We start from the raw sequence: 27,275 nt of genomic DNA, 5'->3' as shown, positions 1-27,275 counted from the left end.
AGAGACACATCCGTCACAATAGTCTGTGCGGGAATGTCCTCGTGAAAGGGAACCCCTCCGAGGAGATTCTCCGCCGAACACCACCACTTCAGAGACTGAAGAGCATGCAGAGACAGTCGTATCTTGTCGTCCCAAGATCCATTCCTCTGATCCCACTGATCCTCCACGCACTCCTGCAAAGGTCTCATGGGCAGCCGTGCAAATGGCGTGAGGAAGATACAAAAGGCCATCGACCCCAGTAGAGCAGACACCGTCCCCACTGTTGTAGATGGAGGGATCATAAGAGCCTAAGCCTTCCGAAGGAGCGATAATCATCTCTCCTCCGAATGAGACACGCTTGCTGACAGCGTACTGACGGAGGCTTCCCAAGTACTGTATGCACTGGACCGGAACCGGGACAGCATTGGACAAGTTGATGTGCAACCCCAGCTCGTTTAAAAGAACGCACGTCTTCTGGAAGTGTGCTTGAGCTTCCAAGAAAGAGGAGGCCTTGATCAACCAATCGTCCAGGTACAGGTAGACAAACACCTTGTTTATTCTCAGGTGTGCAGCTACCACTGCCATGCACTTTGATAATGTTCTGGGCACCGACGTCAGCCCGACTGGCAGTACTGTGTACTGATAATGATTGATGCCGACTTGGAATCGCAGGAACTTCCTGTGTATGTGTGCAAAGGGCACATGGAAGTACTCATCCTGTAGATCTATGGCACAGAGCCAAACTCCCTGTTGCAGCTGAGGAAAAAACCTGACGCAACGATAGCATGCGAAATTCCTCTCTCTGCGAATCCACTCGTTTGCTTGTCGCAAATCCAGAATGGGCCTGAACTCGTTCTTGTCCTTCTTGCGAACCAGAAAGAACCGGGGTACAGACCTCTTCCCCTTTGAGTCAGAGGTACGTCTCCTATCGCCCTTTTCCTTAACAGGGTATCGGCCTCCGCCTGGAGCTCGCGCAGCTGAAACCGCGAGCTGACCGGAGGAATTGCAGGAGAAGGACTGATGAACCGAAGACTGTCTTAGACCCGGCCGGCCTTTGTTCGCTGAGGAGCATCAAGCTCTCCCGCGTACGTGCATAATATATTTGTGAAGTATTAAAGGCGGCCCGGGACCACAGACAAACCCTGGGAGGAAAAACGCTGCTAGAAAGGGAAGAAGGCCTCAAGCCGTTCTCCACGCCCCAAACCTACAGCCTTCCAAAAGTCTCCGAGTCAGACTTATGCGGACCACTCACTACCCTCATGGCAACCCAAGGGTTGCCCAAAGAACGGGAGAGTAGATGCACACTGCTGAGCCGTAGGCTGCAGAGACGCCCGACGAATACAAGTATGGCAACGTAGGACAAACCCACAATACCTGGGGTCGGCAGGAGAGAAAAAAAAAACTCCGCTCCGACACCGATGCTTAGACCTGAAACTATCAGGTCCATAGACTATCTCTTGTAAGGCTTCCCTCCTGTCTCTCGGCAGGGGAACCATTAATACGTGAAGAAAACACCCCCACACAGGGATCTTACCACAATGGCCCAGCAACAGCGGGCCACCGCATGACGCCTACATGCCGCCACCCCTGCGACCAAGTCAGGAGTACGTTCGAACCCAGAACCTCCTGGCAGGTGGTAGCGGACCAAAGCTAAGTACCGCCAACCAGTAAAGAGTCGGGGAGAGACTCCCCGTACTCATGGAAGACGCATCCCTGGCAACAAGGCACGGGGAATCGCAGACTGAGGGGCCAAAGCCCCCTGGGGTGGTGGATGGGAGAGGGAACCGAGAGAAATCCGAAACATCCCCGGTGGTCTCACCAGTGGCGGCAGAGCAGGAGGCGACCTAGCCGATGAGTTGGTATGCGAAAACTCAAAACTGAGCAAAAGGACCAACGTCCCACGCTTACACATGGTGAGTAGCCACAGACTCCCCATCAGAAGGGTTCCTCGACGCTGATCAACTGCTCGGCGTCGTGGGTGGACGGTGCCGGGAACACAAAGTCCCCTCCTACGCAGAGGGGGCTCACCACGGAGCGAGGCCTGGAACAAGACCCAGGACGCAAGCGCCGGCAAGTATACTGCGGCTGTAACCCATGACGTCGACCTCAATACGACGTCACCATCATTAAGACAGTGACTGTCTCTACGACACCAACACTCCGACGTCAAAATGTCACTACGGTGTAAAACACCGAGACACCGAGCCATCCATAAAGGTGACGTCTGTACCCAAAGGAAGATAGAGCCCAAGCGACCAACGCTCCAAAAGGAGCATCACTGCTCCATGACGTCGAGCCACACCGCTCCATGACATCGAGCATCACAGCTCCATGACGTCGAGCATCACCGCTCCATGACGTCGAGCATCACCGCTCCATGACGTCGAGCATCACCGCTCCATGACGTCGAGCATCACCGCTCCATGACGTCGAGCATCACCGCTCCATGACGTCGAGCATCACCGCTCCATGACGTCGAGCATCACCGCTCCATGACGTCGAGCATCACCGCTCCATGACGTCGAGCATCCCTGCTCCTTGACGTCGAGCATCCCTGCTCCATGACGTCGAGCATCCCTGCTCCATGACGTCGAGCATCCCTGCTCCATGATGTCGAGCATCCCTGCTCCATGACGTCGAGCATCCCTGCTCCATGACGTCGAGCATCCCTGCTCCATGACGTCGAGGCACCTCCACGACGCCGAGGCACCTCCACGACGCCGAGGCACCTCCACGACGCCGAGGCACCTCCACGACGCCGAGGCACCTCCACGACGCCGAGGCACCTCCACGACGCCGAGGCACCTCCACGACGCCGAGGTATCTCCACGACGCCGAGGCATCTCCACGACGCCGAGGCATCTCCACGACGCCAAGGCATCTCCACGACGCCGAGGCATCTCCACGACGTCGAGGCATCTCCACGACGTCGAGGCATCTCCACGACGTCGAGGCATCTCCACGGCGTCGAGGCATCTCCACGGCGTCGAGGCACACCACGACGTCGAGGCACACCACGACGTCGAGGCACTCCACGTCCTCGACGCCGACCGAACCGCGTCATAGCTCAGACGTGCCCTTACCGGGGAGAACCCCAGAGGTTACAGCATGGGACTTGGTAGAGGACCCACCCTCTCCTTACCCAGAGGCTGAAGATGCCTTCAAACTCCTCTGTTCTAAACCTGGGAGCCGAAGCTTCCCAGAAAAGAAGTTACAGAGAAGACAGGTGTCAAAAGACACAGGCAAACACATAATACAAACCTGTGACCTTCAGCTTTGGTCTTTAGTACAGCTGCAGACAAAGCACTTGTCAGACTAGAAGTAGTATAAGACAAGAATACTGCAGAAATTCTGCCAAAAAAACACAGCAGAATGTAGATAAAGGCCAAAGACGTCGAGTGAAGCTGTAAAAATCCAAATTTATCACAAAAATAATATAGAAAAAGCTCAAAAAAGAAGAGCTAATGCTCCAGGGTCCTGCTAGCAGGAGCCGGAAAAAAGAACTGAAGGTGAAGGGGACCTGCAGTGCATTCTGGGATACTGTGAGGCTTCTGGAAAGTTCTCTTAAAGGCACAGTATCCTGTTTTGAGCCATATAATGGCAGCCTATGGGGCTTGTCTGTCCACTTCTTCCTCTCTATCATTCCAGAGGGTTTTGCTGTTACAGGCAAGGTTTTCTCTGTAAGAAAACCCTGGACAGGCTGTGCTGTTTGTGGATTTTTGGTGGAATTTCTAGTCGAAGTACTGGACAGGGTAGCCTGTGGATATAGGCTGCATTATCTGTCTTTAAATTCTCTATTAAGTGTCTGTGCAGTTCTGCATGTTTTGACAACGTAAGAGATTATTTTTGATTGCGCCGGGGTCCGCGCACATGGGCGGGACTATTCACTAGATTAGGACTATACACAGAGATCCCCTACTACAGAACCAAGATGACCCTTAACGACAAGAAAGGAATGAGGAATGTACCTGTAGTTGACTCTCTGGCGGAGAAGTCGGAAAACTAACCTGATCAAATAAGACAGAGACCCCTTGTTTGAGGCAAGAAACACTAGAGGTCTTCTCTTCAGTGGCTAACACGGCTCAGACCTCCGTGGCCCACATGAACGTGTTTGTAATATTGGATATCACGGGTGGAGGTCCCATACTGGTACATGCATTATTGGATTCCGGGGCCATGGGTAATTTCATCGATCAGAAATATGCCCAGGAATTGGGTATCGCTTGTATAAGAAAAGCCAAGCCAGAACCAGTAAAGGCAGTAGATGGAACTGCCCTGACGTCAGGTCCGAATACAGATGCAAGTCGGATTAAACCATTTTGAGACCATCCAATTTGATCTCATTGATGCCCCGAATTTCAAACTGATTCTAGGCATGCCCTGGCTTACGCTTCATGACCCTCTAGTTAAGTGGGCAGACCGCACTGTTACCTTGAATTCCCCTTATTGTGCGGAGCACTGTACTAGGGAAAGACACCTTAAGCCTTCTCCCACAGAAAACCCTGCAGAACTCCTCGCAAGCAGTTGTAGTACACAGAGCGTGTGCATAATATCCACCTTACCCGAGGAGTACTCAGAATTTCAGGATGTGTTCAATGAACAAGAAGCGAGTAAGTTGCCTCCCCACAGGGACTATGATTGTGTGATTGACGAGGAGCCGGGGGCCAGTATCCCATGTAGTCGCATATATCCTCTTACCGAAGCAGAAACTACCTACCTGCAATTGTACTTGAAGAAATTACTGTCCTCTGGGTTTATTCGTCCTTCTTCCTCCCCTGCCTCATCGCCCCTTTTCTTCATACCGAAACGGGAAGGAGGTTTAAGGGTGTGCTTCGATTACAGAGCTATCAACAGAGTGACGAAGAAAAATTGATATCCCCTGCCTTTGATTCCGGTGTTATTGGATCAGCTAAAAGGTTCCAAAATATTCACCAAGTTAGACCTCAGAGGAGCCTACCATCTGGTGCGAGTGCGGCGGGGGGATGAATAGTAAACTGCATTCCGCACCAAATTTGGTCCGTATCAATACCAAGTGATGCTGTTTGGTCTTTGTAACGCCCCAGCCGCATTTCAATACTTCATGGATGAAGTCTTGCGAGGGTTGCTGGATGTATGCTGCATCGTGTATATTGATGACATTTTGATATACTCAGAGTCCCAAAGAGAACATGTCCATCATGTGGCAGCGGTTAGAACGCCTTCAGAAGCACTGTACGTAAAATTGGAGAAATGTCTTTTCCACACCGAAGTAGAATTCTTGGGGTATGTCATTGGCCCCGGTGGTATCTGCATGGATAAGAAGAAGACTGAAGCCATTATTCGTTGGGAATCAACCTCTAGTGTGAAAGAACTTCAAAGCTTCCTTGGCTTTGCCAATTTTTATCGTAGGTTTATTAAGGAATTCTCAAGGATCATATAACCTATGACCTTTCTACTCAAGAAAGGTGTTTCTTTCCAGTGGACAGCTGCAGCAGAACAGGCCTTTCAGGAGTTGAAAACTTGCCCCTATTTTGCGGCATCTAGACTCAAACCTACCCTTTGTGATGGAAACAGATGCTTCCTACTAAGCAATCGGGGGATCATATCCCAAAGGCATCCAGAGACGGGACAGCTACATCCTGTAGCGTTTTTCTCCAAGAAACTATCGGCTTGTGAAGTAAATTATAGCATCACAGACAAAGAATTGCTAGCCATAAAAAGAGCTTGCGAGGAATGGAGACATCACGTGATGGGGGCAAAACATACAGTGGAAATATTCACAGATCACAGAAATTTACTCTTCTTGAAAAGTGCTAGAGCCTTAACACCTCGACAACTTCGATGGTCCTTATTCTTCGCGGATTTCGTCTTCGTTATTAAGTACTGTCCAGGTCCACAAAATGGTAAGGCTGATGCACTATCCAGGCCTATGCCCATTCCAGACGCTATCCAAGTATCTGCAGAGGAGACTCCCATTATTCTCCAGTAGGCTTCCTTTGAAGGCGATGTCATGGCTGTGTCGCCATCTGCAGAATACCTGGATGAAGTGAAAGAACAGATCAAGAATCTGAACAAACAGGAGTGGGTAAACAAAGATCTGCTACATCGGTCTGAAACAGATAATTTATTGTTTTATGACAAAGGGATATATATTCCAGGAGGCCCACTACGACAGCAAGCCCTCCAATGGACTCATGATTCCTCACTGGTTGGTCACCCAGGGCAATTAAGAACTCTTCGGAGCATGTCAAGATATTTCTGGTGGGAATCCTTACGAAAAGACAACGAACAGTACGTCCTGGATTGTACTATATGCACTCAAGCTAAGACTCAGCATCAACATCCAAGTGGATTACTTCGACCTATACCTCTACCTCCTGCACCCTGGCATACTGTCTCTATGGACTTCATAGTGGAAATGCCACCCAGTTTGGGTTGTAACACAATCCTTGTGGTTATAGATCATTTGACTAAAATAGGACATTTTTATATGGAGTCGGTTTGTCGCTTGAGACCAGAATCCTCTGATCTCCACCTACCCCAAACAATCTCCCCATCCCAGCAGTGACGCATCCGTCCGATTGCTGTCGAGCAGCTAACGCTGCATAAACACTTGCAGTTTCCTCTGAATGGCATCTCACAGGTTTCCTTGGTGCTTGAATGATTAGAACGCGAGATTCCACCGCAGAGATTGCATATGCCACCAAGCATAGTTGACACAGAGAATAGCCGGATCCTAAAGGAGAAAAAGCCTAAGTGCTGCTTTCACCGAAATCCAGGCTCATAGCCCAAATATCCTGGATTCGTGGCAACAGAGGAAAGGCTCTGAATTGTACGGTATCCAGCACACCTCCAATAAAAGGAAGTCTCGGGGAATGTGTCAGGTGCAACTTTGGCTTGTAGATTCTGAACCCCAACGTCATTAGGCTTGCTGTAATCTGGAAGTGATCTACAACTGACTGTGGCAATTCCGTCTTCTACAGTCAGTCACAGAGGTAGGAGAAAACCTCAGGCATACCTATGCTGAACAATTTGAATGACCCATCTGTTGGATGGGATTGATTGCCACCCTGGAATTAAGTGCTGGATCCTGCACCCCACAGGGTAGTTGTGCAATACTAATGGTAAGCTAAAGCATCCTGGTGCTTGTTGCTCCAGGGGAAGCAGACAAGGATGAGTAGTATTCTTAATGACCTGCACACAGCCTACCAAACTCACGTTCTCGACCTTGAACGGCTTGGGGTGATTGCAGCAGAGACTGGGGAGATGGACATGCCTATTTGCTAGTCCCCTAGAGTAGCCTCAGAATTTCCTAAACTCAGGAGGAAACTATTTGGCTGGGGTCAAAAGGCCCAGAGAGAGTGCTATAGCCCCACTCTCTTTGAAACTTTCCAAGGAAGAATCAGCTTTATATTAGAATAGGTGTAAGCCATGGAATGGCATATCCATGTGAGAGGTTTATATGTCTCCAGAGAATTCTGTGGAGCGCATCCACACAAGGCAGCAGAGCCCCACTCTGGTACCAACCGCCTTGCCCAGACAATCAGTAGTATTGAGGCCAGCATGAGTCACATATTTGGCCACATCATGACCATCCTGAATGGTCTGAGCCAGTGAATCTCTAAGGTTTTCCAGAACCGTCATCAAGTTCTTTTAGCAGAAAGGAAGCTCTAGTTCGTAGAGCATGGCTGTCTGGATAGAAGTTCAGGTAAGAAGGCTTGAATGACAGGGCCTGAAACTCCCTGACCCTCCGGGAAGATGTTATTGCCACCAGGAAGGCCGTCTTGATGGTAATGAGCCTCAGAGGACAGTTGTGCAAGGGCTTAAAGGGTGCGCACATCAAGAACATCAGGACCAGAAAAATGTCCAAATGAGGCATTATAAAGGGAGGAGGGGGAAACATATGTTATAAACCTTTCAAAAACCTATATACAATAGGGGATTTAAAGAGGGATGGCTGGTCAGGCAACCGCAGAGAGGCTCAGATAGAAGAAAAATAACCCTTTAAGGAGCCCGGAGCAGACCCCCTGCTGGGCAAGAGAAAAAATAAAGAGAATAACCTGAGAAAGGGGTGCAGAAAGGAGGCCAATTTTTTTTTCACACTATGCCACAAACTTGCTGCAACGGCAGGCATATACCATTTTGGAGGATTGCCCCCTGGCTGACAAAATAACATCAAAGACTTTGGGTGGAAAGTCGAACGGTGTCAACTGTAGACGCTCACTCTCCACACACAAAGGCATAGTGTTGACAGTTTCGAGTGAGGAACACTCTCCTGTGACAGAAGATCCGCCCAAAGGGGCAGCCTGATCTGCGGACTGATGGCCATGCTCAACAGCTTGAAATATCAAATTTTCTTATCAAAGTCCAGAGTCACAAGGATGACTTGAGCCCGGTCATTCCTGATCTTCTTGAGAACTCTAGGCAGGAGTAGTATGGATAGAAAAGCGTACAGGCGGCCTGAGTTCCACTCAAGACTAACAGCATCTCTGAGTGAGAGCCGCCTTGGAAACTGCAGCATGCAGTAGTGCTGACATTGTGCATTCTCGGCGGTGGCGAACCGATCAAACTGGTGTCTGGATAAAGACACCATTTGTGATTCGCTAGGCATCTTTGGCTGAGTATGTCCACCCTGGCGTTCAAAGAGCTCGCCATGTGATGAACCACCAGGAATATGCCCTGATGTTCCAGCTATGTCCAGAGATGCAGGGTCTCTTGATGAAGGGTCCACAACACCACCTCACCCTGCTTGTTAAAGTACCACATGGCGGTGGTGTTGTGTTATGAACACCTAAACTAGCCTTCCTTCGATGGGTGGTAGAAAAGCTTTTAATGCCAGCCAGATCACCAGGAGCTCCAGAAGATTGTTCTCTGGCAGAATCTGGACTCCCCATCAGAGACCTCTAATCTCACATCCCTCCCCACCGCCCCCTATCAGGAGTGATGCATCTGTCAGTGTAGTTAGATGTGGTTGGGGAAGGGAGAGGGGTCTGCTGCTGTCCCAATCGCGGTTCGTTAACAACCACTGCAGATCTGGAGCATATCGGAGAGATTTCCCAGATGCTGTGGCCACTGGAACTTCAGGTCCCACTGCAGAGTCTGCATATGCCAGTGGTCATGTGTCACAAGCAGGATGCAGAAGGCCACGAGGTGCAGCAACCTCAGAGTCAGTTTCACCGAAATACAGGACAGAGTCTGAAATGTCAGCATCATAGCTTGAAAATCCTAGACTCGCCATCGGGAGGGTAAGCCCAAAACTGCAATGTGACCAGACATCTCCAATAAAAGTGAGCATCTGAGAGTCAGGAATGACTTCGGCACGGTGACAGTGAACCCCAGCGAATGCAGGAGGTCCACCATAGTCCAGAGGGGGGGGGGGGGGAGACAACAACCTGGGGCGAGACCGCTTTCAACAGCCATTCGCCAAGAAAAGGAAAGACAGGCTCCCCTGATCTCTGCAGGTGAACTACAGCCACTGCTATAGGAAGCTGGCTCTTTATATAGTGGACGAAAAAAGAGGTACACTGTGTAAAGATTCCAGGCAAGCCGCAAAGGAATTACAGAGGCACAAATGACACCCAAAATGCTCTTTTTTGTGGTAGTTTGGACAAGCAGTTAGGTACAGCAGAGGGTAGTACTAAGCACTTATTGCACACAAAGACAATAAGTGAGACACACATCAGTAAATAAATCCAATTTATAAAAACAACACTCCTTTATAAAACTTTTGGCACTTGGGGTCAGATGTATCAACATTGGATTTTGTCTATAATAGCACATTTTACTGATTCGCTATTATAGACTCACAAAATGCAATGTATGTAGGTTTTTGCAAACATTTTGTGATTCCTGCGCAATTGTGAGTCGCAAATAAGGAATGGCCTACCATTCATTTCTACGGGCCTAGAGGCCCATAGGAATGAATGTGAATTGCATGCACAATTTACGAGTACCCAATAGGTACTCACAAACTGCGCATGCAATTTCAAGGGTGCAAGGGTGCCAACAGGACACCCTGTTGCACCACTGAAATATGCATGTGTGCACATATGGCGCACATACATGAATGAATGTGCGCCACATGGCCCTTAGAAAAATACAAAAAAGTGAATTGTACTAGGAATTTGCAAATTACCACCAACTAGAAGATGGTAGTAATTTGTGATTCCTTAATGCTAATTCTCAATTTGCGATAGCTGCAAGAATTGCATTTAGGGAATCGCAAATAGCGATTCAATAACTTCATTCGCAATTTAGGTTATCGCAAATAATTGCGATTACCCATATTGGAATTCAAAATGTTTCATACATTAACAAACGCATTTTTGTGATCGCAAACGGCGTTGATACATCTGGCCCTAAGATCATCAAATCAGGTTAGGATGTTTTGAGTAATGAATTTGTATGTTTTTTAACACACTGCAATTGCGGAAGCAGTAATGTTATCCTACGGAGGAAAGGCATACATTACATACAGGTACTTCACAGCGACTTACGGGACCAATCTCCTGGACTTAAGGTAAGTATGGGGCAAGATCCAAAACAGCACCAACAGGTGACCTCGGGCAGCACTGAAAAGGCCAGGTGCAGAGGTGCTTTTCAGCATCGGGAGCGCAATGGTATCTAGTGGATGTGGGGACACCTTTGGTCCTCTTCTCCTCGGATCAGGGCAGCTAGGTGTAGAGGTGTTCTGAGGTATCAGGTTTCAGTAGAGGGGGCCTGCATAAAGAAGATGCAGGTGGAGATGGTGAGTCCACTGTGGGACAACCCCAGGTGGCTTAGTCTCTGGAGTGTCGAGAGACCACGCTGGACACAGTTAGCCCACTTCAACTCGGGCTAGGGGAAACAGGTGCAGTGGTGAGTTCCGGTGTCGAGTTTGTGGTGGTCTGGAGTCCCACAGTTTGGAGTGCCTGAAGGATGCAGAGAAGCAGCTCCACTAGAGCTCCTGGGTCTTTGCTGAAGGCAGGTAGTCCTCCCAAGCTTTTGGAGGCACAGCAGCTGCGGGACAAGACTACTTTGGTGCAGGTTTGTTGGTAACAGCAACAAAGCTGACAGCAGACAGGCTGGCAGGTTTGGATCCTTCTCCACAGTCCTTGCTTCTTGCGGCTCTTTGGTGTCCTCCTTCAGTCTGCAGGAATCTGATTTCCTGGTGCCAGGGGCTCCTCTAAATACTAGACTGAGGGGTTTTAAGAGAGTGTAGGGTATTAGCCACTGGGCTAATTACCCCTGGGGTCACTACACCACCTATATAACCACTTCCTGTGAGTTCCTAATTCTGCCATCACCAAGATGGCAGACTTTGAAATTTCGTATCCATATCAGGTAACCCATCTTAGGGGTGGAACACGCCTTCCCACCTGTCCAGGAGCCTAATGGGACCTGGTCAGGTGGGTTGGCATCCCCTCATTTCTGAGGGAAGCCAGATTTGCATACCAACGGCAGTGGGCTCTTTGAAGCTCCCTGCCTTGGAATGCTAATTTACAGGTCATCCTGGTGGAAGGAGATTTCAAACACCTCCTGCCAGAGAAAGCTTTGCTCCTGACCTCCTGAGAGCGTAGATCCTCACCCCTGGGGTTCTGAAACGCATCTGTGGCGGTAGGCTGGTCAGAACCAGTCAGCCAGCACCCTAGTAATTGGTAGGTTTTCAGGGGGCACCTCTAAGGTGTCCTCTGGGTGCATGTATTAATAAATCCATCACTGGAATCAGTGCACGTTTACTAGTACGAGGTGTTGGATACCAAACCCCATATGTTTCAGTAAAGCCATTATGTAGCTGGGGAACTCTTTTTGACCAGTGCCCAGTACAGATCTTAAGATGGCATCCCTGCTCACTTGCAATATCTAGTAATATAACTAGACATCACCGGGGCATATCTGCTCATGCAGATATGTCCTCACATACAATATATTCCACCCTGCCTTAGGGTTCAAAGGCCTGCTGTTGGAGTGACTTACATATATTAGATGCAGTGATTTTGGCATGACACATAGGAGTGTGTCATGTCATGTTATCACTCATGGTTTACAACATGGCATGCAGCTACCAATGGCAGTAAGTGTGGAAATTGTAGACGAGTCCCTTAGGCTGGCATAAGATATGCGGCAACACTTCAGGTCATTTTTAGGCACCCATGCCCTAGTTACCTTAGGTACCATTTACTAGGGACGTAAAGGGGTGGTAAAGTCCTTAGCCAATTGTTGCACAATTAGACTGCACCTGGTTTTGGGAAAGGAGCACTGTCAGCGAGGTCTGGTTAGGAGGCCTCAGTGCACTGTCAGACTCGAAAACCAGAGTCTCATAGCTAAATGGGGGCAACAAGTTGGGTGATTACTGCAACAAAAGCCCAGTTTCCTACAACTGCCATCGCCTTTGTGAACACCGAGGGGCGCTGGGGAGGCCAAAAGAGAGCACAGCAAACTGAAAGTGCTTGTGGCCCACCATGAACTGCAGATAACACCTGTGTTCAGGCAGAACATGAATGTGGAAATATATGCTACCATCCAGTTTCCCAGGTTTGGGGCAAACCAGACTTGCGCGAGCATAAGCATTTTGAACTTCTTCTAGAGGAAGAAATTGAGAGGGTACAGGTCTAGAATAGGATGAAGGCCTCCATTCTTCCTGGGTACCAAAAAACAGTAGTTATAGCAATAAAAACCTACTTCTAGCACCAGCAACCTCTCTTTAGCCTCCTTGGCCATGAGATCCATCACTTCCTGAAGGAGCAGAGAAATATAGTCCTCGGTCAGCCTGTCGCAAGCAGGTGGCGTGGGTGGAGGGGCAGTCTCGAAAGAGAGGTACTAGCCCCTCCAGACCATCTGCAAAACCCATTGAGCTGATGTGATAGACCACCAGTGGTGTAAGTGATGGTGGATCCAGCTGCCCACTGTGTGCCCATGTTGATATGGGGCAGACTAGAAGGGCTTGGAGGCTGCGATTGCTGGGCACTGGTGGACTGGCCAAACCACTTGCTGCCTAACTCACAAAGTCTGTGGAAACCGTATCCTTGGCTACGCAGAGGCTGGGAAGCTTATGCGTCGCGATGGCTAGGCGGGTACAGACACAGGTGGGAGACCCATCCATGGCATCAAAAGGAGCAAACTGTGAATTAAGGATGGTGATGGGCCATGGAAAGGCCAAAGGACTTGGCCGTAGCCCTGCTGCCCTTAAAGTGCTCCTGCAAAGAATCCACTTTATCTCAGAAAAGACTGGAGTCAAAGGTCATGTCCATAAGCAATGCTTGGACATCCCCAGAAAAGCCAGTCGCCCTCAACCAGGCCTGACAATGCAAGGTCACTGTCGATGAAACCACTGTGCCCAGTGAGTCAGTGGTGTCCAGTTCACAATGTATGGTGAGCTTGGCTGCATCTCTTCCGTCAGTAACAACCTGCGAGAAGACGGCCCGGGCCTCCTCTTGGACCATCAGCAGCACCTGCGCAACTGTGTCCCACAAAACCTGGAAATAGCAGTCTGTAGTAATTGAGGCAGAGGCGAGGATGATTCATAAAAGATTTATTGAGTTACACAATCGTGGAGCACAAGGGAAAAGCTCCACCAAGCTCAGCAGTTAGGGCCAACAGTAATAAAGCATTCTAAGTGGCTAGGCAACAGCAACAACCTAGCAACACCAACATTCTAATTAACAAGAATGCATGAACACAATACTACATACCTCCCCTTGTTCCCAAACAAAACAAAACAGAATAAAAATAAAAAAATGAAAAGAAAAAAAGATAATGAAAATGCACAATGTATATAGAGCTAGACTATAACAAGTAAAGCAAAAACGAATCAGTAGCGAACAGAAACTGTAACAGAAGGTAAAGCGTAAAGCTTATCTGTAGAAAACAGAAACTATACCAGAAGGTAAAGCGTAAAGCTTATCTATAGCGAACAGGCAAAGAACATTTCCTCAAACTCTTCCTAACACACACATTATTAAGAGAGCCATGGCCAACCTGACCTTCATGTGAGTTAGGAGTATTTTTAGAGATATCCAAATTCTCTCGAGAAGAGTTCAGGTCAGAACTATGCATGACTTTAGAGACTCTGTTTAGGTTCAACCAATGTCCCCATTCAATTTGCACAGCATTACCATAAACCTTTAGAACACGTTGTGGTTTGCTAAATCTGCTCTCACCTTTCTTAGCATACAGAGGAGATTTAATTTTTAAAAAATCATCGACATTGAGAAAAGACATTTTGACACCTCTTTTTGTATCAAACCACCTTTTTAGGTTTCGCCCTGCGAATCGATCGCGAAGCGATCGTCGCAGCGAAACCTATTGTGATCGTTTCTGCTTTCAAGGAGTCAAGGGAGACAGGAGACAAGTGATGTGCACGCGGAACCTTCCGAACTGGGATCAGGTCGCGCGCGCTTCCTGTCTCCCATGGCTCCTTGGAAGCAGGCACACACACGCACTCACACACACACATACAGACCCCCCCCACCGCCGCGCATACACACAGTCACACACACACACACACACATAGAGATCCCCCCAAACCCTCCCCCGCCCCGCCGCGCGCATACACACACACACACACATAGAGAAACACCCCCCCGCCGCCGCGCATACACACAAGCACACACACACACAGAGAACCCCCCCGCATCCCGCATGCACACACACATACATACAGAACCCACCGGCCCTCCGGCGCTCACACACACACACATCCCCTACCTCAGCTCGGCGTGTCTTCCGGCGTGTCTTCTCATCATGCGCAGGGACAGCCAACGTGCACGAGCACGGTGACGGCGTCTCCTGCGCTACACCCGTGGTTTCGGTTTCGCGTGAAATGAAAGACTTGAAGCGTGATGCGTGAAGATGCCTCGCGCTGACTTTAAAAAATGCCTACATAACGGTAAGGGCGCGAGCAAGTATGACTTTTGAAATTACAAGAGAGTATAATTAATAAAATGCTCACGTTACGACTTGAAAGACTGGTGCTGAATACCTGCGCCTGATACACCGCTGCTGAAATAAATGTTAAACCCTCCTCTTCACGAAACAGAGCAGGTCACAGTCAAGGAGGAGGCAGAAAGCACACACTTGTATTTTGCGTTTTCATTTTAATCTGCACGGTAGCAGTGATCACGGGATGTGCTTATGTTATTGAGTGAGTGCTACAACTAATTTCTATAGGTGCTGGATCGTCGCCGCTCCATTCCCGGGCAGCTGCTGGGCGCGCCATGCTGTACTCTTTGCTGACTTTGTATACACTGCTTCCCTCTCCTCTTCCGGGCAGCCGCTGCCTAAGAGTCCCGCCAGCTGTTGGGTACGCCGTGCAGGCAGACTTGAACCGTTGTACTCTGTGTTTGTAGATTGGTGCATTGACTACATGAGTTACTCACACTTGGGCTTGGGACACGTGAGAGGTATTTATGTCACCTAGCAAACCCGCCCATATCCATGGAAGCTTCTTCTGCCCAGTGTTGTTTAAGAGCAAGTTTGGTTCGACCGTGTTTTGCCAAGACCCACGGTGAATCTGCCGGTGCTAGAGTTGTAGCAGACATCTTCCTTAAGATTTCCAGCTCTGGTCCCTTTACAAAGGACACAAGTGATGGGCGGGGGAGGGTTTTGCACAATGTCCCTGTAGGGTCTGAGATAACCTCCTTCAATGAATTGGTTTGTGTTTCTGTTTGCTTTGTGTCCTCGTAACATGGGCTGCGGTTTTGTAAACAGACATCCATTCCTTTCATCTTGCAGAGCCCGCTGACTTCTAATGTTTGCTATTTATTTATTTATTTACTTATTTTAAGTTTTATAGAGCGCGAACTTGACCCGTGAGGGTATCAGAGCGCTTTACAGGTTGAAGGAGTAATACAGAGAGAATAGCAATAAGTCAGGGGGGTAAATAGTGATGATGGTCCTATGGTAGGCAGGGAGTCAAAGGGGTATGTACAAGGAAGGAGGGGGTGAAAAGGTACAAGGAGCATTTTACAGAATAAATAATTATACATTAGGGAGGAAAGTGCAGGGGTGCTTTACGTTAACACAGTGATCAAGGATCATACATACATCATCATACAATAGAACAGGGTATCACAAAGGTGATAAGTCTCTCGGTGCTAGTGGCACGGGTTAGTCAAGGAATTTAGCCATGAGGAAGGATTTAGCCTCCTAAGCGATGTTTAGGGTGAGGCGTTTTCACAGTAAATGAATTAACATGAACACATTTATTTACTTTAAAAGCATTTAACTAGGCAGGGCACTGTTGTGGTAGCATGGCGACACTGACCTTTTAATCCATGGGCATTTCCCCAGTCGGCAGGAGCCCTTGGAGATTGGTTTTGAAATTAAAAGTTCCAATCCTTAGCTTTCGTTTAAAAAATCCTTTTTTTCAGGTGTGTCGGCACCTTATTTCATGAAAAGCAAATCAAACTGCCTCTCCGGAGAAGTGGAACTTTTGAAAGAAAATGTGAAGTCTTCCTTAACTAAAATTTTGCAAGATTTCCGTTTTAATGTCTGGTCAGTTTCCATAGGTGAAACAAGTGTTTGCAATGCAATGCAATAGGTCTCACATTTATGCAAGTTTAAGCCATTGACATTGTAAATGACAATGCCTTTTATTTATGTTTTCAAAACAAATACGTAAATAAAAGGCATTGTCATTTACAATGCCAATGGCTCAAATTCTCACAAATGCGAAACCTATTGCATTGTAAATGCTTGTTTGTTTGGTCTGTGAAACAGTCACATTCTCTTTGACATGATCCATGAGATCATCAATACTTGTTGCAGACTTGAGCAATTTGAACATCCACCCGCTCTATGATGTGTTGCCATTTCCTCCCCTCATAAGGACAAACAGAGCAAATTTGGTGATAGAGTGTGGTGTAGTCCTGTAAAACCACATCATACCATCAAGAGAGCGTCTAACATCATGATGGCCCATCTTGGCCCACTTCACACAATCCCCAATCACTTGATTCATCCTCTCTACAAGCCCATTAGTCTGGGGATGGCAAAGTGAGCTTTTGATGTGTTTGACACAGACAGAAAAGAGGAAAGATTGAAATTCACTGCTGATAAACTGTTTGCCATTGTCAGAGACCACAGCCTCTGGAAAACCCTCTCTCAAAAACACATTGGTAAGAAAATAAATAACAGATTTAGTGTTCGCATCTCTCACCAACCTGAGGCTATTTGGACGCATAATCAACTAGAACCAAGATATATTTATATGGCCGACACAAAACATCATAAGGACCTTGTATATCTATCCCTACCTTTGCCCAGGGTCTGTCGGACACTCAATGGGATTCAACGGAGGTGTGGACAACTTAAGGGACTTATCAGAGGAACCAAAAACACAACATTCCTTGATCATGTTTTCAACTTCAACATCCATGGATGGCCACCAGAAAGCATCACGAAGACGACGCTTTGTGAGAGTAACACCAAGGTGTCCTTCATGCACACGTCTCAAAATCCCTGACCTGAGGGAAGAAGGAGGAATAAGTTTCTCACCCCTTAGTAATAAACCATTTTCGAGAGACAACTCTGGACTAATTTTACAGAAAGGTTGAAGCAAGGGAAACAGAACCTTTTCACATGGCCATCCCTTTGTAACCAAAGCGCTGATATCCTGAAGAATAGTCAGAAAGAAAAGCTGATCTCCATTCCTCCTAAGAATCCACGATATGTTGAGGAATATCTAGAGCAGCAACAAAACAATCTTCACAATCCTCCTCAAAAAGATCGTCACATTTGATGTTATCCTGCTCATTTTCACTAACTGTAAATCTAGAAAGGAAATCGGCTCTAAAATTTTCCCACCAGCGATATGTTTGACCTCAAAGTGGAATTTTACTAGTCTGGTGACCACTCTAAGAATTCTAGGAGTAGAACCCTTACTCATACCATCTCCCAAAATACTAACAAGGGGCTTGTGGTCTGTGAGAAGCATGAAATGTTTACCTCAAACTTACGGGCAAAACTTTTCTATGGCCCAACAACATGCCAGTAACTCCTTTTCTATGACAGAATATTGATGTTCTGCGCCTCTCAGTACACGAGAGGCAAAACCTATAGTGTGTTCAATACCCTCAACTTTCTGAGTCAACATGCCTCCCAAACCCACTTGACTGGCGTCAACCGTGATGAAACATTCGTGAGATGGGTCGAAAGGTTTAAGAGCCTTGCAACTACTCAAAGATGATTTCACACAATTCAAAGCATTCACACACTCCTCATCCCAGTCAAACGCAACACCTTTCTACAAAAGGGAACTTATGGGGCGAACAACTGTGGCAAAATTGGGAACAAACTTAGAATAATATTCACAAAGACCCAGTAATGATTTAACCCCTGACTTATCAGTTGGGGCAGGAGCATTGTTGATAGCTTCCAACAATCCAGGCTTGGGATTAACACCATCTTGAGACACAACGTGACCAAGGTACTCAACCTTGTTGCAGAAAAACTCACACTTTTCTGATTTGAGCACAACCCCGTGTTCCTTGAATAAGGACAACACTTTGTCTAAAGTCATGTCATGGGCAACACTGTCCTTACCGAAAACAAGGACATCATCTTGAAACACCAAGACTGAGCTCACATCTCGAAGGATATTGTTCATAATCCTTTGGAAGACGGATGCCGCTGAGGCCAAGCCAAAGGGCATCCTACAATACTGAAAAGTTCAGAGTGGGGAAACAAAAGCTGTGAGGTGTTTGGATTCAGGGTGGAGTTCAAGTTGATGGTAAGCACTCGCTAGATCAAGCTTGGAGAAACATTTGGCTCCCTTGGTAGCTGCAAAGAGATCAGAGATTTTGGTTAACGGATGGGAATCAACCCAAATCTCTTTATTGAGGGACCTCAAGTCCACACAGACCCTAAGTTAGCCATTTTATTTATGGGCAACCACCAAGGGAGAAAGCCACAAGGAAGACTCGGCAAGTTCGATGACTCCCTTGCCACACAATTCTTTGAGTTTTTTCTCCAAATCAGATCTAACGCTGAACGGTACACCCCTAAGCTTGTGCTTAAGAGGAGTGGAATCATGCTGGACAACAATCTTGTGCTTAAAACCTTTAACTTTACCCGAACTGTCACCAAAAACAGAAGGGTATTTTTCTTTCCACTTTTGTTTGATGTCATCACAACATTCTACAACTAGGACTTGCTCTTGGGTGCCAGGCTTCAACATCATCCCAAATAACCCTTGGTGAAACCAACCAAGGATGTTGAGTCCCTTAACAGCAACATAGATGTTACCCTTGATGCATCTACCAAATACATTTTATCCTAAAAAAAATCTCAATAGGTCAATCTTCCGTCCCTCATAAGACACTGGGGAACGATCTGGAGGAGAAAGTTCAATAGAATCACCCCACGTTTCTACAAAACGTTTTTTGTAATCATTGTGATCCGGGAACCCAAATCTACCAAGAGAGGAAGACTCTTTTCCCCAACACCAATATCGACAATTGGATCACGAGAATCAGAAGGGTCACCTTCTATAACTTCCACTGAGAAGCCAACCATAATATGATCTTCACTCTCCTCTCTAATTACAGAAATTGTATCTGAGTCACTTTCACAATCGGATTCTACAATACACGCTACAGGTTAGGAAAATGCTACTTACCAGTATGCATCTGTTCTTGGCATGTAGAGCTGCAGAGTTACATACTATGCATAGATGGCCACCTAGTGATGGGCCCGGATGTTTGCAGTTTGTTTTGTTGTAGAAAGTCTTTCGGAGTCACGAGATAGGCTGTATTAAAAACACTGTTTCAGACAACTGCAACAGATACGGGTGGTCGCCGCTAGGTGTGGGTTCTGCTATACAATCTATGCATAGTGTGTAATCTGCAGCTCATATGCCTCGAACGGAAAATGCTACTTACCAGTATGCATCTGTTCTTGGCATGTAGAGCTGCAGAGTTACACACGCCCACCCGCCTCCCCGGCTACCTTTATCTGTTCCAGTATTATCTAATTAGATACAAATCACATGGACATCACTACTTCTTGTACAGCTCCATCACTTCCCTAATGGCGAAAAACAATCTGGGGATGGAGCCGATGCCCATGCGCAGTATCATCTTAAGGAGGAGTCACCTATCTCGTGACTCCGAAATACTTTCTACAACAAAACAAACTGCAAACATCCGGGCCCCACACTAGATGGCCATCTATGTATAGTGTGTAATCTGCAGCTCATATGCCTCAAACACATGTTTCCTTTTAAGGCAGACCTTGGCAAAATGTCTACCCTTTTGCAATAATTGCAAGTAACAGATATAGCAGGGCATCTACTGTTCTTACCATTAGGAGGGTTACCACATCTAATACAGAGGTTAGGATTGACTCCATCAGGTTTGTTAAACTTGGGAAGACTTTTGGGTACACTAGTTTTAGCTTTAGAAAAGGTAGTTTTCCCACTTTTGACAACATTAACACCATCCCTGACTTTATCAATATTTTTGTCTTCGAGTTCCTTTAATGAGCTCAATGAAATCTCAATGCTTTTGGCTATTCTTAAAGTCTTGTCAAGAGTGGGATCGGCTAACAGTTTCTGTCTAATGCTCTTTTCTTTGCATTGACAAACAAATTGGTCCCTAATAAATTGGTCTGTGAAGTTCTCAAACTTACAAACTGATGCAAGACGTCTCAATGCAAAAATATATGTGTCAACATCTTCGTCTACCGTCTGTTTCCTTTTAAAAAACGTATGCCTCAGAACAATGAGACTGGGTTGTTTATCGAATCTCTTCTTTAGTTTCAACACAGTTTGTAGGAATCCAGCTGAACCATTACTTTCTTCAGGAGTTAGTTCAGGTAGATGTTTGAAGATAGACCTACCTTCGAAACCCAAAGAGTGAAGCAATAGACATTTTTTTCTGTCAGCCGTGTATCTTCTTGCTCCAATCGCTCCTAAATAAGTTTCAAAAGCATCAAACCACTTCTCCCATAGAACAGGCGGTTCTCCAGGGGAATCCAAAAACGAAGGAGGAGGGTTTACTGATTGCATGGTGCACATGTTGACGAAATATTGGAAAATAAAAATGGATACCCAAGTCAATAAAATTGAGACAGAAGAATTGTAACAACCAGAGCAAGAATACTTTCATCAAAATGGTAGTAAGGAGATGAAGGTATGCGTATCACAAGGAGATGCACAAAAATGCAACAAATGTGTGCACAACACAGATGAAGAACATAGGAGGTGTGTGCAACTCCATGTAGTCCAAAAAAAAATGAGAAAAGTGTGCACATCACGGAAGCACGAAGGATGATGAATGTGTGCACATCACAGAAGGATACTAGGACTCAAATAAATGAGAAAAGAAACCTCAGTTATTTAAAAAGTAAAACGTTCTGTGTAGAAAATGACACAAACATTCCCAAAAACATAGAAATACAAGATTCTTTTTTGAGGAAAGAAAATTGATTTATTCGTAAAGTGTGTGCATCACTGTTGACTTAAATTAATGCACGAAGAAGGTGTGCGCATCACCGAGAGAAAACTACTATGATGTAGTATTTCATCTTGACCAACAGAGGAAATGCGCTAGGAAAACCAGTTAGATAGGAAAATATAGTAGGGTGTGCGCTTCACCGCGTGATGCACAACATTAACAAACACTTTTCAGATCCAGTTTGGTGAAATGCAATCTTGAGCGTAACTATTGGCAGTGCAACGCACAGAATGTATCCAAAATGGCCACTCCGGCGTAAGTGGTGAAGTGTGAACGACGTGAAGTGTTGAGCGTCACTGGAATACAAATACGAACAGAAAGAGAGAAGTGATGGAGTGTGCGAACTCCGTCTGCATTCTGAGGTTGCCAAGGAGAGCACCTGCGGTGAGTGGCCGTTGTAGAATTATTTAAAAATAAATGTTTTCATTATAATGTCCCCAAAGCAAATGTCAATAATTCTCAAAGCGCGAAGAGGGTAGGAATGCTACCAACTGGGCTGAGCTTACAGCGCTTAGGAAAATGTAATTATGTGGAGGACAGATAACGCAGGAAAAGCGTATTGCCTTACCAGTCTGTTGAAACTGCTAGGAGAAAACAGCTGATGGTTCGGTGAAGATAGATGATGGTTGAGATGTAGTTCAACAATTAGGCAGATGACTTGTAGGGTCGAGTCTTCTTCCAAGGTATTCTTGTATTCCGTTCTCTTCTTGGACATAAGAATCTCCTCAGAGGTAAAATAACAGAAAATACACGCAGGTTTCATGTAATTGTGACAGTGTAACTCATGAATCGTCGCCAAAATATTTGTAGTAATTGAGGCAGAGGCGAGGATGATACATAAAAGATTTATTGAGTCACGGTCATGGAGCACAAGAGAAAAGCTCCACTAAGCTCAGTAGTTAGGGCCAACAGTAATAAAGCATTCTAAGTGGCTAGGTAACAGCAACAACCTAGCAACACCAACATTCTAATTCACAAGAATGCATGAACTCAATACTACACAGTCCAAAAGACAGTGCCAGCCCGGTGGAAGAAAACATCTTCCCTATGGTGTCCAGCCTCTTGAATTCCCTATCCAGGGGAATAGAAGGGAAAGTACCATGAGAGGTGGAGGCTTGGACCACCAAGCTCTCTTGAGTACGATGTTGCATGAGAAAGTTGGGGTCCCCTGGAGCCCAACAGCAGTGCTGGTGGGCTATCGTCTTGTTTACAGGAGCATGTGTGCTGGGCTTGGACCAGGTCTCAAGCAGGATGCCAGTAAGGGCTTCACTAAAGGGGAGAAGAGGTTCAGAGGGGGACACTCCCAGGTGAAATACCTCTGTCATTCTGACGTTAGCCTTGACTGCCACAGAAGGTAGGTTAAGGTCCAGGACCTCGGCCGCTCTACTCACCACCATAGCGAGAGACGTTCCCTCCTCGGTAGCCATGGTAGGGGGGGAAAGCAAGCCAGTATTTGGAGAAGTATTAAGTCCAATGGTGTCCGCCAAATCCTCACATTAGTCCACATTAGGGTCAAGGGCTGGTATTCTTGATGGTACAGCGACCCCTATCAATCCTCCAGAGTCAATGCCCAGAGAAATAGGGCTCAGTCTCTGGCCTGGAAGGCATGGTTCCAGTCGACGCCACTGTCGGAGTTGGAGATCAGAATGGGCGTCGGCATCTGGACTGCAATCAAGGAAGTTCGTGGTGGCACGACCGGCACTGGTACAGATCCATTCGTGTTTCCAGTGGGCCTCACTGGCGCTGGGGGCGTTGCTGGCAGCGAGAATCCAGCAGAGTCCCCTCCCGAATTCGCGGAGCAGAAAGGCACGGGAGCGGGCTGCTCAAATATGAGAGGTATGATCACATAAAACTCTTGAAGTTGAGCGGGGTTGCACCGGATCCCAGAAACTCTGGAAACCTTGGAGCCAACATAGGCGCTGGTTCAACCAACTCATGCTTCTAATGCCGACGCTCCCTCATCTCATCGGCTGATGGTCAAGGTGAAGTCGAAGTCCTCCTTGACTTCTTGCACTTATTGTTAATAGGACTGACCCAAGAGGCCAGAAGACTTAAAGATCAACAAAGATTTTGGGTTCTACGACCGCACCCTTCCTCTAGACCGGGAACGAGATTGTCGCAGCTTCGCACGTCGAGTTTGAGGGATTGCTCCATTAAGGCCTTCGGATTCATGACACATCAATCGCAGCAGGCCTTTGGATTGTGGTCGTGCTCGAGGCACCACAGGCATACAAGATGTGGGTCCGCCACAGACATTGGTCAGTGACAGGCGCTGCAGGGCTTGAAGCAGACTTGCGGGATAACATCCCTGTCTAAAAAAACTTCAACGAGAGTCAAAAAAAGTTTGGTCAAAAAATGATTAAGCACATGTGCTCAATCCACATGTTGCAGCGGGATCGCCGCAACAGACGTTTATGCCTATTATGTAGCGTCCCATGTGATGGTGATAAACGAATAGTGGTATTGCTCCCCCACAGATCCCCCACAGATCCAGCATATTCGGCGGAACATGCTGCTATGGATCAGGTCAGCTCCTCCACTTATTATACAACATCGATCACCTACCACCAGCCAGTGGTGATACAACTCTGGCGGGCTAAGACCCGACAGATGGGCTGGCGGGGGACACTTACTCAAATGAATCCCTTATGGCAGGGCACATACCTTCGATCCGAATAGACATTAACGGGGTTCAGAGGGTGGGACCGTGTCGAGATTACGACCCTTGGCGATGTAACGCGCGGCACCACAATGAAATCTTTTGAACAACTACAGGCATAAATCACAATTCTATAAGTTCCTTCAGCTCCAACACGCACTTCTACCCTAGATCCACACATCAGAATCTCTCCCTGAGTTTTAACCATTAGAGGGACGACTGCTTACAGGAGACCTAGGACCCCACAAGATCAAACAGGTCTATCAGACATTGACGACCCATACACCCACCACACTGGACAAGGCATGGCAGATATAACTGAAATCACCGACGATGATTGGCCGAAGCCATCGCCAGCCCTAGGGGTGCAGTGGTGTCCATGCGCTTTGGGCTTATTCAATTTAAGTACCTACACCGCGCATATTACACTAATGTACGACTATGGCGGATGGGCGTTATTCAGTTCCCCATGTGCCTGAGGTGTGATAGGGAGGAGGGGTAATTTTTACACACGGTTTGGAGCTGCTCAGTGTTACAGCCGTTTTGGCGCCGAATTTGTTTGTGTCTCCATGAGGTGCGGTCATGGGATCTCCTGCTCGATCCTCGCCTTTTCTTGTTACATTCCACAGAAGACATAGGGGGGAATAGGTATATGCAGCACCTCTTGTTTTTAGCACTCGCGGTGGCCAAGAGGGATATAGCACAAATGTGGAAGGCAATATCGCCCTAACCATGGGCAAATGGAAAACTGAACTAGATAAACGTATGGGGGCTGAGATTGCTGTTTTTGAGGCCTGAGGATGCCCGCTTAACACCGCAAAATCTGGACTATTTGGCTGACTATTGTGGTATCGACCTTGCCCGAGTCGGACCCCTGAAACTGTTTTGCTATGTTTTATGTATTGTTATAGCCCCACTGAGAGCTTAAAAATATATGTATGTATACATTTAATGTGGCACACTATGATGACTGCACCGCTTGTACAAACATGGAGACCGGAGCAAGTCTGAAAGTTTTTTGTTTATATCACCTACATGTTTGGTAGGTGTTGTTATATATCAGAAATATGGTAATTGATATAAATTAAAAGTACATCTCTTTGGCCATGGTGGGGCTGCGACCCCTACATATTGCAAAATAACCCAATAAAATGTGTCATTAAAACAAAAATGATTAAGGCGTAACTCTCTCCGTATCTACTCTGACTGGCATGGAAAGAAAAGACCTGATGTCAGCGCGCTGGGGTGGTGCTTATAAAGGTACCACGCAAGTCACTTCCAGTGTAGAGGATGCCACGCAGAGCCGATAAGATGCCACATAGCAGGGGTACTACTCACGGACAATTTTCCGGATCCAGTCTGACGCCTGGGGATAATTCTCAGGTAAGGACCCTGAGGCTGGAAGCCTCAATCAGATATTAAAAACCATAGTTTCTATATCTGTAGTTATGGTTTTCCATGTATTCTGCAAAAAAACTGGGATTTAATATTTTAGTAAAGCTTTTAAAAATGTATTACTGACTGTTCACCGAAAACATACTATCTCCATGTAAGTTATGGGAGATACGTGGATGACAGCCAGTCTGTTCCTTCCACTCAAGCTAGTAAGCTTGTACATACCTGTGCTTGCCTTAGGGCTAAGAAGGGTATGCTAGATTGTGTTTAAAAGAAAGAAATGTATCACTGTAGAGTCCGACATTAAGACCACTTCCCAACAATGCATTTGCCATCTGCAGACAAGAGAGGGTTGAAAAGGTTCCTTCTTCAGGCCTTAAAAATTGAGAGGGCTGGCTCTTATGAAACATATGTGCACCTCAATGCCCAGATACCAAACGTCTGAAGCCCAAGCAGACTACCAATATAGTTTTCCATACTATTTTCTATATCATACTACAATAAAACATACTGCCTTCAAATCATCCAGATGTGGGTGTTCAGCACCTACCTGAAGCTCAACCCAACCAATACAGAATGTCCTTTATTTGTCAAGAACAACAAACAAGAATCAGTAAAAACCGGGCAGGATGACATGAACCTTGATGACTTCAAACCCCAAACTTCAAGGAATGCCAAGTCACTTGGATTCATCTGGACACCAACCTCATCCTCGAAAGAAAACATTGGCAATAACACAGAGTGTGAAACCACTTCTTCCAGAAAGCAACATCAGAATGCTGTTCAAGCCCTCATATCCTCACATCTGGATAGTGATATTGCCCTACTCCATGACCGCCAGTTTCATAGTGGCGCCCTTTAACAGTATTTTAAACGCCACAGCACATCTTAAGCAGGGCCTGAAAAAGTATGATCCTATCACGCCATCCTGCTAGAAATCCTTTGGCTCCCCTTGCAAGCCCGCGCCAACTTCAAAACCAGACTGATCATTTACAAAGCCATCGCACCTTGCAGACAAGTAATCACCACCAGAAATAAGTATAGCACACAATCTCTGTTTGATTTTTTACCACACCTGCAGCCAGGACACTATCAGACTGCAGACTAAGAAGAGTGAAATAGAAAAACAAGGCAGCTGACCTTTTTCATCTATGCACCCAGGACCTAGAACAATATCCCAGTATATATCTGGAACCCCACCTCTCACCAACACTACTTCAATTTAGGAAAGAGTTGAAGTCTCACCTTAAACAAGTCGATATTACAATGTATTAGCAGTCCACATCACAGCTACCTCTTACGTCTTGTTGACTTTTAGCTGGACTTTCAGCACGTAATTGCTACTTTCTGGCTATGTTCGAGCAATAGTATGCCACAGAGACACACAGTTACATGCACTCTTCTATTCTGAAGTTCTGTCATTTTAGAACACTACTAACAATGGTCAATAATCACCCCCAGAAATAAGTAATGTACACTCAAAAACTAGAGAAGACAATGCTTTCTCAAAATCTTAGTACCCTTCTTTCAGGAAGACAGCGAATGCTAGTTATAGCATTACCATTAGAAAATAGAACACTTCTTTTTTGTCCCTAGATTCTTTTGCTACATTGTAACTGACATGAGGCAATACACAAAACTTTTTGGCAACACCTTTTCAATAGTTTAGGTTACCTACCTTGGATTGATATTGATCCATTTGCCCGTCGTGGCATTTCTGAGCTTCTGATCTACAGAAGAAAGTAAATGGGCATTATTAAATTCTTGTGTCTACTATAGAGGAGCAAACATCAGCATTACACGTTTGTAAAGCTACTAGAGCATTTTCG

At 46.6% G+C, this 27,275-nt stretch overlaps 1 protein-coding gene across 7 annotated transcripts in view; it reads right to left on the bottom strand.

Moving 5' to 3' along the window:
* CFLAR (CASP8 and FADD like apoptosis regulator) overlaps positions 1 to 27,275 on the bottom strand; it is a 384,910-nt gene that overhangs the window by 147,536 nt on the left and 210,099 nt on the right. For all 7 annotated transcript variants that reach the window (XR_013608637.1, XM_078680198.1, XM_078680202.1 and 4 more), the window contains one exon: positions 27,125 to 27,176. Coding sequence is in view for 6 of the 7 variants with exons in the window: in XM_078680198.1 (XP_078536324.1) it covers positions 27,125 to 27,176 (52 nt within the window). In the remaining variant the exon portion in view is untranslated. The remainder of the gene's footprint in view (positions 1 to 27,124; positions 27,177 to 27,275) is intronic.

This window comes from Lissotriton helveticus, chromosome 3_1 (assembly GCF_964261635.1).
Source record: "Lissotriton helveticus chromosome 3_1, aLisHel1.1, whole genome shotgun sequence".
Taxonomy (NCBI): domain Eukaryota; kingdom Metazoa; phylum Chordata; class Amphibia; order Caudata; family Salamandridae; genus Lissotriton; species Lissotriton helveticus.
Note: the sequence above shows the minus strand (reverse complement) of the source record. Positions and strands in the feature narration are given on the sequence as shown.